At 46.7% G+C, this 16,705-nt stretch overlaps 1 protein-coding gene across 3 annotated transcripts in view; it reads right to left on the bottom strand.

Moving 5' to 3' along the window:
- Positions 1-2,039: 2,039 nt before the first annotated feature.
- The window catches only part of MIA3 (MIA SH3 domain ER export factor 3), a 1,311,327-nt gene continuing 1,296,661 nt past the window's right edge, over positions 2,040-16,705 (bottom strand). For 2 of the 3 annotated variants that reach the window (XM_069608608.1, XM_069608609.1), the window contains one exon: positions 2,040-3,690. In XM_069608608.1, the coding sequence (XP_069464709.1) occupies positions 3,113-3,690 (578 nt within the window). In that variant the 3' untranslated portion in view covers positions 2,040-3,112. The remainder of the gene's footprint in view (positions 3,691-16,705) is intronic. The other variant, XM_069608611.1, reaches the window with a different exon arrangement.

Here is a 16,705-nt window from a genome sequence, read left to right as displayed (position 1 = left end):
AGCAGGGTCAGATCCCGCACCTCAGCTGGGCCGTGTTGCTGCCGCCTTTCCACTCCCGCTGCTACGGCAGCACTGCTCCGCCAGCCGCACCGACAACGGCAGGCTGGGGAAAGGCAGGAAAAAAAAAATAGGAAAAAAAAGAAATAACCAGCCGGCGACCAGCCGGTCCTCCTCCCCAGCAGAAGCACAGTGTTCACCGGCACCTCTCACCTCCAGCCACGGGTTCCCGTTCTACGGGACAGCGCCCGCCGCCACGCCAGGCTTCTTCACGCCAGCCTGGCTTCCCTCTGCCCCAGCATTGGAGGAAAGAGGCAGGCCGCTCAGTGCCGCACCAAAGACATGCCAATTACCGCAGCAAGAGTGTGTGTCTCGATACATAATCAGGACCGCAGATGTACAGCGACTCCTTCCTCATACGTGTGGTCTCTAAAACTCATTAAAGTGATAGCTGGAGATTAGCATGTATCGGGCCCCACTCGGCACATAGCTCAGGAAAGGTCTGCCATCTTAGCTTGCCGCTCCACAGCGCCCCCACTATGTCCAGGGAAATAGTTGGTACGAAATTGGATTACTGTAGTAGTCTCCTAGTAGGTATCAATCAACAAGGGAGACGTTGAAAAAACTACAGGTGATAGTGGTCGAGGGGTTGAGGGGTTGAAAAGGGGAGACCTTGTTACCAAGCTAGGAAAAGCCTCCACTGGCTGCCAATGGAGGCCAGAATCTCACGCCGTTTGCTCACCATTACACACAAATGTTTGTTGGATGCCAACTGGGAGTATTTCTCAGAGACTGTGTCCAAAAATCACACACAGAAGTTACCAAGATCTAATGATACCAATTTGTTTAATGTTCCCAGGACGACATTGTCTACAGAAGGCAGAAATGCATTCTTTGCTGCAGCTCCCAGGGCGTTGAATGCCCTTCCTCCTGATCTTAAAGGCATCATATCTTTGGAGATCTTCAAGCAGAACCTTAAAACACATCTTTTGTCTTGATCTCATATAGCTGATGGTTCTGATGGCTCCCATCTGCCAGCTCCTTTGGACTTGAGGTAGTCAGCATCATCTGTATCTGTGTGTGTGTTTGTACCCACTGGTGGGGTTTAGCGCCTGTATACCTTCGGGCCCCTTGCCACTCATATAAATAATAAAATAAATAAATACATACATTGGCTAGTTTCTTTTATAAAACTCCAAGTGTGTACGAATTTCCTTGATCTAAGTGTATGCACTCAGTACTGTGTGGCTCCCCTTCCTAGACTAAGCCTGGCTGCTCATCTACAGCTACCAGCGCTTTAGGTAGTTCAGGCTAAAGCTAAGTGGTGTAACTCTGTTCATCCGAGGGGGCTTTCTAAAGTCTTGTCCCAGTCAGGACTTTGGCAAAACCTCCTAACAACGCCCTTTGTCTTTGTGGCTGTAAACCCTGTGCAGAGTTGCACCATATGGTTTGCGGGTGAGGCTCTTCTTTGGCCTCAGTTCAGCGTAATGCTGCAACCTATGGTCAGAGCAGATGCTCTCAATGGCCCAGACTTACCCAAGGTCATTGGTCTCCCTGATCAAGGTCTGAAGGGCTGGTGAGCATACATGTTTTAAGTCACTGTTCATTCCTATTGGTTGCAAAGTCCTATGCTGCAACTTCATTTGCGTTTCCTTTGGCAAATGGAGTATAGGATACTCGTCTCAGGTCCCCTTAGACACCCAGGATTGGTAGCTGCCACCAGCCTACGCGGGAAATCTTTCTGATAGTATGAAAAGTGACACTATTAACCACACTCACTTTTTGAATTGTGCCCCTTTTTTTCTCTATGGGAGAACATTGGCTAACTTGCTAAAACTCATCCAAAACTTGGTTACTTTCGTGAACTGTTCTGAACTTCGGAACACTTGCTCCTAGGTTAGTGTTGGAATCATTAAGTTTAATAATATTGTAATGTTGCCTTATAATTTTAAAAGGCGTGGGATAACACTTCCCCACCAGCATCAATTTTACTAGGTTTGTGTGGCAAAGAGCAGGCTAAAGAAACAATGAAAACAAAGATGTTTTGCTTGGTAAACAAATGACCTTTATTTTTCAATACATTAATTCAAAAGCGTCTCAATATCTCCTGAAAAAGAAGACATTATTCAGAAGTACCGGTGTCTCTATAAAGAACGCCCCATGACATATGAAAAGACGAGAGGAAAAACAAAATTGCCAGGTTGAAATAGAGGCACTTTTTTGTTGTAGAAGTTTTAGGATTATTTTTGGAATCACTAGAGAAAAATGGGGTATGAACCCAGAGAACACTGAAAAATTAAAGAAATGTAGGTGAATGACAATTATGCCAATGTTGCTGGCAGTAAAGGAAGGTTCCCTCCAACAGTACTGTAGTTTAACCTTACAATAAAAATTGTGATTAACACAGTAAGTCTTCTAAGCTTACTGTAGCTACATTTCTATCAAGTATTTGAGACATAAAACCTAGAACCAAACGAACGGCTTGGTGTATTTTACTTTTGTCTTTAAGGCCCCTTCATCGTGCAACAAAGTAAACTTACAGTAATGAAAAAAAAACATTGTGAAATTTTCTGTCTTTATTCGTCTTTGTCGTCTTCAGAATACAGTGTCATTTGTGCTCCAGGCCCTTATTACCAGATGTTAGAAAATGTTTACATTTATCCTCAAAATGTGTGCGAAAGAGCGATCTATGACCAGGTAATATGTTGGGTTACAAGATGGCAGTTCTAATAGCATTTAACTTTTAAAATATTATATTTCCACAGGAAATGGTATTGATTACATTTTCATGAGATTTTAAATTATTCACATACACTGGTTACATTGCTACTTTAAATTAAAATGAAAGCAAAAAAAAACACGTACTTCAATATTGCACATTTTTAAGCGCTGTTGGTTTCTGGTAAAATTGTCTCCAGTCCATCACCACAATTTATTTTTTGCATACCAGTTTTCTTTAAAAATCAGTAAGGTATACTTTCAAGCTGATTCTGGCAATTAAACCTTTGGGAGGTAACAATATAAAGGAAATCCTAAAAATGTATTTAAAATGTACATTCATGTTTGGAAACCAATGGAACCATTTCATATGCAGTTGAACTGTCCTTTCCCTAAGCTACTGTCTTCCATCTGGCGCATTTAAATTGTCTCTTTGGGCTGAAGCTGATGGAGGCAGATCAGTCGGGCTGTCTCTAAGTCCTGAAGGGGGGCGCAGCTGAAGGTCTCTAGATCCTTGTGGGAGGCCAGGAGGGTATTCTCGTGGTGCAAGAGGGGCCCCAGGGAAGTCTCTAACACCTGGCTGAGGGCCCATTGGGTAGTCTCGAAGTCCTGGAGGAGGGCCACCTTGAAAATCCCTGGGACCAGGCTGAGGTCCTCCTTGGTAGTCCCTATGAATGAGTGTAGGGCCCCCAGGGTAGCTTCTTGTTCCTGGAGGCGGCCCTGGGAGATAGTCCCTGGCCCCTGGAGGAAGCAAATCTCTAGCACGACCCGGAGGATAATCCCTTGGACCATGTAGTAATGGCGGTGGTGCGGCCAATGGATAATCTCTATGGCCAGAAATGCCCAAAGGCCCACATACATATTCCCTTGCATCTGGAGGTGGCGGTGGCATTGAACCGTGAGGAAGATCTCTCATTCCAGGTGGTGGGCCCACTATATAGTCTCTTGGACCAAGAGGCAGCGGAGGACCACGATCTATGGAATAGAAATAAAGAATATGAAATTAAAATACTTGTTAAGTCTGAAATATGAAACTACAGCTGCAATAGAAACCTACCACATTAACACAGGGGTTAACCATGAAACAATGGTTTGGAAATTAGTATTTCAAATGGCTGACACATTACAAGATGAATTTATCTAATGCATCAAGTTGCATAGAGTTACAAAAACAGATTTCTGAAAATTACTTTTCAATGCATGGTGCACTATCCACTAAGGGTGGAAGTAAATCAGTTGTACACGTAAGAGCTTCAGACCCTTTTATCGTTGAGAAAAAACAAAGAACAATCCTACTAGTCACCTACAATTCCGTTCCTCTTCATAGATTATGAAAACTTGCTGATTATATCTAATGGAAGATAATATACTGTAAATAGATACAATGGCCTAGAAGAAACACAGCTGTTGCTGTCAAAAAGACCATATTACCCCGTTTACCAGAATCCTACATTTTAACTGAAAAATCAATCTGAAAATAATCACATCTAGATAATGTGCAATAGAAATGCACTCAAAATGACCATTTAGCTATCAAAATATATAGGAAATGACTCTCCTAAAACCATTCAGTTACTTACCAGTGACTCCTGTTCTCCATTATTGGTATCTTTCATAGATTCACATGCTATTGAATATTCCCCTTCGTCAGGGTGGGAATCCTCAGAAATTCTAAAGCAAAATGCAAGAAACTCCACTTAAGTGCTCCATCAGACTTGTTTTAGGTCACTAACTCTTCAGAAAATAGAGAGCGCCTCCCTTAACTCCCCCACTCGCTTTCAGGCGGCCACAATATATTAAAGCACAGAATAGTGCAAAGTTCAACTTCCTGTGGTGTAGGTGAGAGGGTTGCACGTGACTTGGTATGACCCTTAAACGCAAGCGCAGGGTTGCTGAGAGGAAATGGCGGGCATCTTGTGTATCCTCTGACAAACTGGCCTGCCGCCTGCTCCAAAGGCAATATCGGCTCTGTCCGCACTAAGAAGAGAGCCCACATCCAAGCCCACATCTCGGCGGCATCTAAAAACTCTGCCGAGCTCTTCAAAATATACAAGGAGCTGGCAAATCCTGCTGCAGTCTACTTCTCATGTCCCATCCCAGGCACTCTGCTCGGCCCTGGCCTCTTATTTCATCTCTAAAACTCAGAACATCCTGTACACACTCTCATCCTCTCCTCCTCTTCCCTCCTCTCTCTCCGCTACCTCTGCCCCCCCTGCAGCCACCTCCCCTCCCTCTTTCTCTTCCTTTCCTCTGTTCTCCACTGACGAGATGTCAAGACAAGTCTGATCTAGGAAAGTCTCATCAAAACAGTTTGTTCCCGTTTTGTCCAAAACCATCAAGGACCAATATTGACACACTCACTCCTGCCCTGGCGGACTTCTACAACCACTCCTTCACCACTGGAGCCTTCCCATCCACTCTGAAGCACTCTCTTGTGCACCCACTTCTAAAGAAACCCACTGCCGACCCGTCAAGCCCAGCTAACTATCACCTGATCTCTATCCCTCCTTTCCTGGACAAACTCCTAGAAAGGCTGGCCATCTCGCAGCTTTATCTTTACACTGACACTGTTGGTTGTCTACATGACCATCAGTCTTGCTTCAGAGCAGCCAGAAGCACGGAAACTGCTCTCCAGGCTTGATCCTAATCTCCCCTCTGTCCTTATCCTACTTTCTCTCTCTTCTGCCTTTGATACAGTCAACCATGCCATCCTGCTCAACCGTCTCCGTGATAATCTGGGTATCACTTATCAGGCCTTGGCCTGGCTGACAACCTTACTCTCCAACCGACCCTCCCAGGTGCAACTTGGGTCCTTCCTTTCCTCCATCTCACTCTCCACCTGTGGTGTTCCCCATGGGTCTAACCTCTTTCCCTGGCTTTTCAACCTTAACTCTCGCCCACTGCATTGCTGCTCTCTGCTCCAATTTCCAGTGCTATGCGGATGACACTCAGCTTGTTTTCAGGCTCCCCTCTGCCACCTCTTCTCCCTCTCTTATCTCTGTCTGCAATCCAGGAGTGGTGTGCCGCCAACGACCTCTGCCTTAATGCCAGTAAGACAGAGCTCCTCCTCATCAGCACTCCTGCTCCTTCATTTCCAGTCACTCTCCTGCCGGCCTCCCGTGGCCCTCTACCTGCGCCCACCTGTGAGGCTACGAACCTCAGGGTCATCTTTGATTCCACGCTTTCATTCTCTCCGCACATCTCCGATGTCTCAAAGAAGTCAAACTACCAAATGCACCTTCCCCAGAAGCTCACTGTTTCTAGAGCTCTGGTTCTTTCTAGACTGGATTCTAGCCTCTTCCTAAATCTGTCTGCTACTACTCTCCGCCCCCTGCAACTCATCCAGAACAGGACTGCAAGACTTGTCCCTGGCCTCAAGCCCAGGGAACGTATCTCTCTAGCCCTGAAATCTCTTAACTGGCTCCCTGTGGCTGCAAGGATTAAGTACAAGACCCTTTGCATTGTCCACAAGGCCTTCTGGGGCCTGGGTCCGCAATACCTTCAACTGTCCCTTTGGATATACCTCCCTACTCGAGCCCTTTGCTCCTCCACCTCCAACTCCCTTATGGTCAGTCGCTTCTCCAAGCAACGAGTAGGGGGTAGATCTCCTTCTTTGGCTGGGGCGTCCCCATGGGAACAGCCTCCCTGCCTCTCTGAAACTTGAGGAGAACCATCTTTGGTCTGGAAGCACCTCAAGACCTTCCTCTTTGCTTTTGCCTTCTCTCTTCCTCTCCCCTGCTGATCTCCGTCTGTTCAGCACTGGGCACCTGGCTACCCTCTAATTCGGGCCTTGATACCTGCCCACCAAGCTGCACATCCGCGCTGCCTCCTGGCAATCCTTGCACTTGGGCCTGTATCTGCACCCCTACAGTCCCTTTACTGCACTTATTAGACACCCGTTGCCTGCGCCTTATTCTTGCACTTGCCACCTGCTGGCCGGCCGCACTACCTGTTGTTGATCACATGTTCAACACTTTTTCACTCCTCCCATTCCCCCTGCACGAGCCCCCCCCAACCCCTTGCACTTGCACGTTCTCAATGTTACTGGGCCTAGTAAGATTGAGGTTTTATTCCTCCCTTGTACCCCAATCCTTGCCTCGTCATGCCCTGAAACACTTGTGTATGGGTGCGATATAAATAAAATATATCATATCCTGTTCCCCAATGCTGGAGAACAGGTAACAGTCCTTCTCCAGCATTGGATCTTTCATAGATTCACATGTTGTCAAATAGATTACAAAGCAGTAAACATATACATAAGTATACAGGGAGGGGAAACTCTTGCTCACCTTAGGCGGCTTTGGAAGACTACCTGTCTTACCCTGGACTCCTCCACTGAGTCTTTGTCGATACAACAGAATATGGTAAATGTACACAGAGACTGCCATGTGGCACTTCTGAAAATGTCCAACAGTGGCACTCTAGCTAAGACAACCCATAGTAGAGGGCATGGCCCTTGGGCTGTTGCCAATTGATCCACTGTTGGGAGTCTCAATTTTTTGAAAATCTGTTTGAGTGGGTTTGTGTTTTTTCCCCCACTCATGATTTTGTTGAAACACTCTGCTTAGGATGTCCACTTGACAGTTGTGATCCCCATGAACATGTTGTGCCTGGATGTAAATCCCTCTCTTGATGCACCATTGCCATATGTTTGTGCTAGTAGGGATTGTATCAATGAGTGTGCTCCCCTCTGCTGGTTTGTGTATGACATTTCAGTGGTGTTGATCAACAAGCTGTTGCTGGATATTTTTGTTTGGTAGGCTAATAGTGATATTGGTATGTCTAGAAGCTCCAACACATTGTTAGACATGTTTTTTTTTACTTTTTGCTGCTTTCCCTCCATAGAATATCAGTGATTCTGGATCTTTTTGCTATTATTTTGAACCTTTCCTGACTTTTGAAGGCAAGTGAAGTCTTTGCGCTCTGCTTCCCTTGTGAAGCTCATCTGTTTTGGCGTCACTAAACAGTCCACGTGGCTGTTCACGCAGGAGAGACCGCTGTTCTTCATTATAAAGATCTTTGTTTATTTTTCCTGCACGTTTCACCTCCAGTGAAGAGCGGTAGTAACACTGAGTCCCTGCTAATTTCTTTTTGGCTACTTGCATGATTTGCCCTGATGGGCTGGTGGCAGCAAATACTTTTTTAGTTTCCTTTTTCTATAGTTTTGTGCACTTTTGCATTTTACTGATTAATGCCAATTAGAATACCATGTGCTATAAAATGGCCATGCCACAAGAATTTCACCTACACTTTGGCCACCTTGTCGTTTGACCTGCCTACCCTGGAGTGGCTGGAATTTCCATATATGGCAAGCTGTTTCGTGGGGAAAGCTTCAGTTTTTGTGGACAAAGTCACAGTCTGTTTATGAGGACAGGCTCTGGGTCCGACTGGACCCAGTCCATATCCTGACCGGGTTTGGCTGTTGCTGGGTAGATGCAGTGTATATAGCCTGTTTAGGATTGGGCAGCCCCTGCCACTTTGAATGGTGCAAATCCTGGCCATTGGTGGCAACTCCAGCCTGGATCCTGGATCAGAGGACGACTCCCGCAGCCACACTTCAGATCATCGTCGGATCCAAGACCTCCAGAAAGGAGAGCAGCCTGCTGAAGGCCTCGAACCTGTCAATGATTGCAGGAAGCCCTTTCTTCTGTTACCTGGCGAAGCCCTGTGTTTCTGCAGATCTCCTGAATGCCTTCATTAGTGCTTAGAGCCCTGGATCAGTGGGAATTATCAGTCCAGACCTCTGCTCGAATATCCAGCACTCAGAAGAGTCCCTGAACCATCCTGTGGGCTAGACAGATGTTCTCCTGGGCTACTATGTTGAAACAGTCGCGGTCCAGAGTTGAGACTTGGGACTCAACAGCTCATGGGGCAAGAAGCATTTCCCTTACGTTGCAGCTCTCCACCACGAAGACGGCCGTGCAGGTTAGTTTTTTTGTTCTCGCCGCGAGGTTGGTCTTCCACCATTTTTTCAAGTGGCCATCACTGTTCACTTCCTATATCACATCTTGGGGGTTCTCTGTGGTAGTCTCCTGCAGGTCCAGAATCCAGTTAATTGGAGCACATAACCAACTAGCCAGACCCAAGAACCTGACACTTTAAGTGACCTTTGCATCTACGATCCCCTGGGCTTCTTGCAAGGGAACACAGTGGTCCCTGAGTGAAGAGTTCAGGGGCGAGTAAACTTACATGCTTTGGCTCCCCTGTCTCCATAGGGTTTTGTGTGTGTAAAGTTCTAGGCCTATCTCTCCCTTGCGTAGCCTTGAAAGGTGGTTTTCTGTACTGTATCCTCTACTGGGTCTCCCCCTTAAGGTTGTTGGATTGGGAGAGGATGAATACTTTCCTCTTGATTGAACTGAGCTTTGAATCCACATAGAACTACTTTCCCTTCAAGCCAACACTTGTGCAGTTCCTAAAAGAGACTCCTAGCCTTCTGAAAATACTTTTTTTGGGACCTGCGACTACAATGCACTAGGTCCCTTCTTTTCTAGCTAGGGAAGGACTTTCTAAGGTTACATCCTTATATCTAAGGTTTTGTATGGTGTTTGCTAACTTCTTTCTTCTCAACTGTTCAAATCCAATCGAGGTAAGGTAGCAGAGCGACAAGGCTTAGTCTCAGGAAGGGTGAGAGAGTGCTCTACGGCTACATTGAGGCCACACAGAGCAACATCAATAACTCCAGTTAGACGGATAAATACACAATAGTTTATTAGACCTTTAAAATACACACTAAGCATGTAAAACTGAGTCAAATATTGTCATACCAACACTAATCAAACAGATACATACATTTACCCTTAAGAGATATAGAATAGCATTTAATTCAATGACCAATGAAGCACAGGCAAGCACTCAGATGCATTCAAACAGAAATAATACTTCAGGATAATCATAGAACAACTTCCCTAGCTCTTATAAAGTCCAACCCTATGATGGTTAATCGGGGGTTGTTTTACTGAAGTGCAAATAATATATTTTGTCGTAAATCAGTTTTTACTTTGGCAAACCAACCAAATGCGGCTGTAGACCAAACCACATGCCCCCTACTTACCTTTTCGCTGTTTCTTTTATGTGCCGCCCCCCCTTCCAATGTCAAGGATCGGGGGGGCAGGGGGTGGAGGTCAACCCTGCCTCCCCCCCCCGAAACCCATAATACTGAACATGGGGGCGGGGGGACACCCCCGCTGCTCATGTTGGGTATTTTTGGGCTTCGATTTCTTAATACAGGCAGAATTCGGCCAAGTGGTCCATACGACTGGTGTGTCTGGTGCCTGGTGTTGAGTTTTCAGGCCTCCTTGGGGATATCCATACCACTTTGAGGAAGGTTTAACTGGCCAAACTCTATGACTTCATGAGCAAAGCCTCCAGATTCATAGAATGTGGGCGCGGTGGAGGGTTGTGTCAATATGTTGTACCGGCACGGGAGCTTGATCGGGTCGCACATCCCCAGTTTGAGCAGATGTGGAAACCAAGGCTGTCTTGTCCATATAGGAGCAAACCGGATTAGGGTTACTTCTTGTGCACTATCCTGCTCATGAGTGGTGTCGGGGGTTGGAGGGTATTGTAAGCAAATTTCCCTGACCAGTTCATCCACAGGGCGTTCCCATTGGACTCTGGACGCAAAGTCTAGGCATTGAGCGTTTAGCTTTGTGCTGAACATGTCCAGTGGTGGTGACCCCATAGTGAGACGATTCAGTCTAGGAGATCTCTGTCGAGTTGCCACTTGTGTTCTTCTGGTATAGGGTGTCTGCTTAACATGTCTGCCCGAGAATTGAGATTCCCCGGGAACTAGTTGGGATGTGAGAAACATGTTCTTCCTGAGTGCCCTCCTCCATATCTTCTGGGATAGTCTGGACAGACAGAGAGTGTGTGCATCCCTACTTGTTCATATAGAACATGGCCGTGGTGCTGTCTGTGAGGACATGCACTGTCTGAACCCTGGAGATGTTCTTGAAAAGCCTGAAGAGCTTGGACTGCCAAGAGCTCCAGGAGGTTGATATGTCTTTGGGCAGTAGCTAGTGTCCAGTGTCCGTGGAGAGGTTCTACCTCTGCCACTCCCTCTTTGAAAGCTAGACTAGGAACCCTGCCCTTGAGAATGGTTCCAAGACAAGGACTGTCCTCTCTGAGAGTAGCCCGAGGAACGTTGACCACTCTGTCTCTGAAATCTTTTTGAATTTGGGAACCCTGTTGGAAATGAGGTCTGTTAGTCAGTTGTGCAAGGGACTTAAGAGTGTTCTACTCGTCCTTGGCACTCTTTAGGGCGTCCTAAGGCCTTACCGAATAGGGCATTTGGTTCTACTGGCATGTTCAGGAAGGTGGCTTGGGTCTCTAGCTTAGGCTCTGACTGCCTAAGCCAGGCATGCCGCTTAATGAGGGTCCCTTCGTCTATGATGAGTCCCGCGTTGTCTGCCGCATCGAGTTTGTTCTTCAGGATGCAGTTTGAGACTTGCTTGCCTTCTGAAACTGTTTTAAGCAGTTGAGCCTTCAGTGGTTCTGGGATGGCCTGTAGTTGTTCAAGTTCGTCCCATTTGTGGCAGCCATAACTAGCTAAAAAGGTTGTATTGTTGGTAATTCTTTTCTGGTATGCTGCAGAGGAAGCTACCTTTCTCCCAAATATATACATCATTTTACTCTCCTTGACTGGGGGGCCTCTGCTGACACCAGGGGAGTGCCTGTCCCCTTTCTTGTGGTAGTAACTACCAGAGAAACCGGTTTGAGCTCACCCCTAATGTACTATTCTTGGGTTAACGGTCTCGTAAGACTAGGTGTTTAGAGGGATGGTTGAATACGTCTCTGTATTGATTGCAAGAGGTATGAATTGAGTGGCTGCCTTTTTGTCCCCCAGTATGACTTGTGTCTCCTCAGTGTCAATGTTGAAGTGTTGCGCCGCCTTCAGTATCAATTTGTTATGCTGCAGTTGGTTGTCAACTGGCGAGTGCAAACAGCTGGTCTTGATGGTCGGGTTACTGTACTACATAAATGTTGTCATCGTCGTAGTACTGGTCTTGAACCGGGCTATAGAGATCCCCCTGAGACCATGCTTGGCCATAATAATATGGGTCTTACAATGGGTCTTGATGTTGAGAGCTGTCTTGGGATGCCGAGGCCGGAGTGCCCAGAGCAGAGGTGCTGGGCTGTGGGTCAAGGCGGGATTTCTTGGCAGGGGGTGGCTCTCCTGATGCCCGGACTGCGAGGAATCTCCGAGTATGGTTAACTGATCTGGGTGTATGTCAATAAAGTCCACGAAACAGGACACTCAGCCTAAGATCCTGTTAAATTGTTCTGGTGTCAAACAACATTCTGGTGGGAAGCCCGAGATGGCAGTGCCCTAGGAAGGGGTGACCTCTTTAGTAGGGGTGGATTTTGTGGGAAGGCTGTCTTTATGGTGCATAGCCCCACAGAGGGTGTCTAAGGGAGTGGAAGACAATGGGCCTCATTACATGGTAGGTGGTAACCATGGCGCTATTAGCGCCATGGTTACCGCCGGTATTTTACCATGTCCGCCTTGGTGGATGGTGGAATTACTGCCCTACTCCAGGGTGAGCAGGGGCGGTAATTCCCCATTCACCAAGGCTCTTCCCCATTCCCATTTTTGCCCCCATAGGGCATAATGGGAATAGGGAAGGCGCTTATTACGGTACCGCAAATTGCGGTACCGTAATTAGCTCCAAGGTCCCTTTGCGGCACCCTACTTTAATGGCTGGTAAAACCAGCCGTTAAGGTCGCTTCCCGCAAAGGGAACTCGTAAGGCGGTAAGGGTTTACCGGTACAAGCCTATACATACTCTGTTAGTTTTTCTGGCAATATTTGTAATACTTATCCACACAGCGCATGTAAATGTAGGATGCCGTGGGATAGAATGCGGTGTTTAATGACGACGCAAGCTTTGCGTCGCCGTGGCAACCGCGCGTAGTGATGACACACAGTATAAGAAGGCGTAAGCACTCGGCTTACCTGCCGACGCGTGCGACTATTTGTGTTCCAGGAACAGGTAAGAGAGGACCGCCTATGTTAGGGCTTACTTTCTGATGGGATCTAGCGTTAAAGACACTCAATAATTATTAACGGATGCAAGGGGCAGCAACAATATGAGTTAAATGTTGTGTTTTCCGTATCGAAACATTTTGTCATGGCACGTAGTGGATTACTTATACGGATATATAGTGATGGTTAACTACAATTGTTTTCACTACGGTAGTTACAATGGTTCAAGAAATACTATTTTGTTTGGGGAAAAGTATTATTGTCACAATACGCACGACATCTAATACATCGTTATATAGTAATGGTTTGTGACCCTTAAGTAGAGTTGTGTTTGCCCGATTGGTAAAGGGCTTGATTTACTTGCACGAGTGAAAACACGTAGTTGCTATGGGCAACTTCTAAACACACAATTTATGTATAATTCAGCCACTTTGGATGGCAACAACAAGAAACAAGAAGGTCGAGAATGACCAACATTTCAGTAATGTAACTTGAAGTGTAGAAATATTATACTTTATTTGTCCTACCTCCATTTTTCTTTAGATTGTTACTGGGGATTTTACCCCGTTAATACTACATGGACATCAGTCATATGAACTGGTTACATCCAATTTCGGGTAAGGACATCCATCAAGTGTCAGATTGCTTCAAGGGACTATTGAAGAATTTGGTTAATTTATTCAATGAATTGAAGATCAATGATTATTAATTGGTTTTTCTTTCTTTCTTTGTTTTATCTTTTATGTAGTTTCATACATAATAATATATCATGATATGCTTGTTTGTTTTGATACACCCATGAATCCTTCCTTTTTGCCCATCCTTGTATCTCTGTCTAATTTTGCTCATGCTATTATGCATATTTCTTGGGTATGTTATTTGAATGCTGGAATTATGTCTTACTTGACAACATCACTCATACGAATTGTTCTTTGATTATGATATATTGTATGTTTTATATAATTTTGGGTAGCCCAGATTTCAAAAAGGCTCAGTGGAGCCGAAACATGTTATCATTTATGGGCTCAACGTTTTTGATGAACAATAAAAAAGCAACAATGACATAAAATCAACTTTATTTGATGGCGCAGAGTCCTGTATTTTCATTCATTTTTTCTTTAGGTATGAGATTTGCAGTGCCAATGGTTATGATCATTTAAGAGTTATCAAAAGTTAGATAAATATGAAAGTAAAGTACAGGTGAGTACTCAACTCGTGCCAACATAGGCCAGGGAAGGATCTTTAACCCAGGTTCCACCACCAAAGGTCACGTCAGAGCGAGTTAGGGTCAGGACTTCACACCCTAGTTACCCTATCGCAGGCATGGGAGAAAGCAGCAGGTATGTAAAACTTTCCCCTACCATGCTCAGCTCTCCGGATACACCACGGTTGGAGGTTCCAGACGTGTTCCTACCACAAGGGCTGTCTAGACAGAAGAGATTATTTGCTTCACAGGATTTCATTTTAGTCGGTTGCGGTACTTAGGAATCCGTTTCAAACAGCTTTCAGTTGAAGACCCAAATGGAGACAAGTGAAGGCTTCTGTGGGAGAGACGACCAAGTGACACCTCAGGAAAATGAAGAAAATAAGATTTTACAAGGCTCACCATGGTCAGGCGACCTTCCAGCTGCAAACACAGGAGCAGACCCAGTACAGCTTTCCTTGGAGCAAGAGGGCTGAAAATGGAGGCACAAGGCTCTATTCGGAATGACGATTGCAGCAAGGTAGCCCAGGAGAGAGCTGGTCACTCCACCGGTTGGTCCAGGGACATTTTCTAAGGCTAAGCAGGCACGGACCCTCAAGTGATCCTACACTGGTCCAGGGGTCGAAGCACCAACAAAGGCCTTCGTGAGATTGGGACAGAGGAGCCGGGTTTCACCGGGACAACACTGGAGTCGATGCTAGTCAGCTGCAGGGGTCGCCCTAAGGTCATCAGCAGGTTGCTCATCTTCGCAGTAGTCTTGGTTCTAATAAATTATAAGTTACTCACTATAGGTGTCTAACGTACTCCTAGTCCATAGTCCCCTTTCCTCCTTACTGCATGGGCGTCTCTCGCTAGGGATGTGAAACAGAACCTGTTTCACCAGAAAAAATCGTCTTCCCCTTTAAATTTAGAGGTGCGCAGGGTTGCGGCCCTGGGAGCATGCGGTCTCCTGACTTTGCCCACCGGCGCCACTCCTCAGTCCCTTTTGACGCATCAACAATATTTACCATTGACTAATGACATCAGTTTTTATTACGGGGGAGGACGGAGGGACATATGGAGGAAAGGGGTCTATGGACTAGGAGGATGTTAGTCACTACGGTGAGTAACTTATAATTACTCCTCTGTCCCATCCCCTTTCCTCCATACTGCATCGGCGATTACAACTGAATGTATTCCCAGGGTGGTGAGGTGACCCTCTTAAGCAAACAAGTTCCTTAGTACTGCCTGCCCAAATGCCGATTCAGACCTGGAGCTGGCATCCAAACAGTAGTGTTTGCAAAAGGCCAAAGGCGTAGCCCAGCTAGCAGCCCTGCTGATGACCTGCCACAGAACCTGTCTTTGAAAAGCCACAGCTGTAGCTTTGGCTCTGATAGCGTGGGCATGCATATTTGCCAGAAGCGGTTTGTGCTGCCCTTCATAGGCCTCCTTGATGGCCGCCACCATCCATCTTGCTATGGAGGCTTTGGAAGCTCGATAGCCTGGCCTTGACCCACCAAAGGTGACTAAGAGAGCTTCCGACTTGTGAAAGCTTTTAGTCCTGTCCAGGTGGAATTTTAGAGCGCGCCTGACATCTAGACCGTGCAGAACCCTCTGAGCATCGTCCTTAAGGTCCGCAAAGAAAGTGGGTAACACTATCTCCTCATTCAGGTGGAAAGAAGAGACCACCTTTGGTAATAATGCGGGGTGCATTCTGAGAACCACCTTGTCCTTATGAAAAGTAGTTTAAGGCTCTGAAGCCACCAGTGCCTGGATTTCACTGACCCTGCGTGCAGATGTAAGGCCCACCAGTAGGGCCGTTTTAAAAGTGACTATTTTGATGTCCGCGGACACCATCAGCTCAAAATGTTTATGAGCCTGGGCGCCCAAGACCAGGTTAAGGTCCCACATGGGTGAGGCTTTTTAATAGGCGGGTAGAGCCTGGTGAGGGCCGCAAAATGCCTTTTAACCACAGGATTAGAGGAAGTAAAAATTCCCTCCTCTGAATTCCGGCAGGCTCTGATTGCCACCAAATAGGTGCGACATGTGTCCACCTTCACCCCAGAGTGTGTGAGGTGTGCAGAGAAAGATAGGACGTCGTCCAGAGTGCAGGTCAATGGATCGACCTTTGACAAAGCCCAGTGGCAGAACCTCGTCCACTTGCTTTTGTACTGGCTCTTGGTAGCATCACTCCTGGCACCCTGTATAATGCCTAGGTTGGCATAAGACCGATGTAGATGCCTTAGTGTGACCTGTTAAGGAACCATGCTGCAAGGGCTAGTTTCTGGGGGGCAGGTGGATGACTGTACCCCCCTGTTGTGAGAGTAGGTGAGCTGGACCAAGCAGAAAGTGCACCGGGGCCTGATCCGATAGGCTGAGTAGTTCCGAGAACCATGGCCTTGCGGGCCACCTCAGAGGTATCAGGATGACCCAGAGAGGCTGGGCCTCCCTGATCTTGCAGATTACCCTGTGGACTAAGGGAGTGGGAGGAAAGGCATACGCTTTCATGTTGTCCCATTGTAGCTGCATCGCGTCGCCCAGAGTGCCCCAGCCCTGTCCCTGCCAGGATGCAAACTAGGGACACCCCCCTGTTGGACCAGGTAGCAAAGAGATCCATGTGAGGATGACCCCATCTGTTGAAGTTCTCCTGAAGGACTTGTTTGTTCATCTGCCACTCGTAGTTGTCTGCATCCAGTCTGCTGAGTCTGTCCGCCTCCAGGTTGGACTCCCACGGGAGGAGGATTGCCCTCAAGTACATGTTGCTCTCCAGCGCACATTCCCAGATGTTGACTGCCAAGGCGCATAGGGGAGGAGACCTGGTGC

This window comes from Ambystoma mexicanum, chromosome 4q (genome assembly GCF_040938575.1).
Source record: "Ambystoma mexicanum isolate Mex_15411 chromosome 4q, UKY_AmexF1_1, whole genome shotgun sequence".
Lineage (NCBI taxonomy): Eukaryota > Metazoa > Chordata > Amphibia > Caudata > Ambystomatidae > Ambystoma > Ambystoma mexicanum.
The sequence above is the reverse complement of the archived record's forward strand: the minus strand, read 5'-3'. Positions and strand labels throughout refer to the sequence as shown.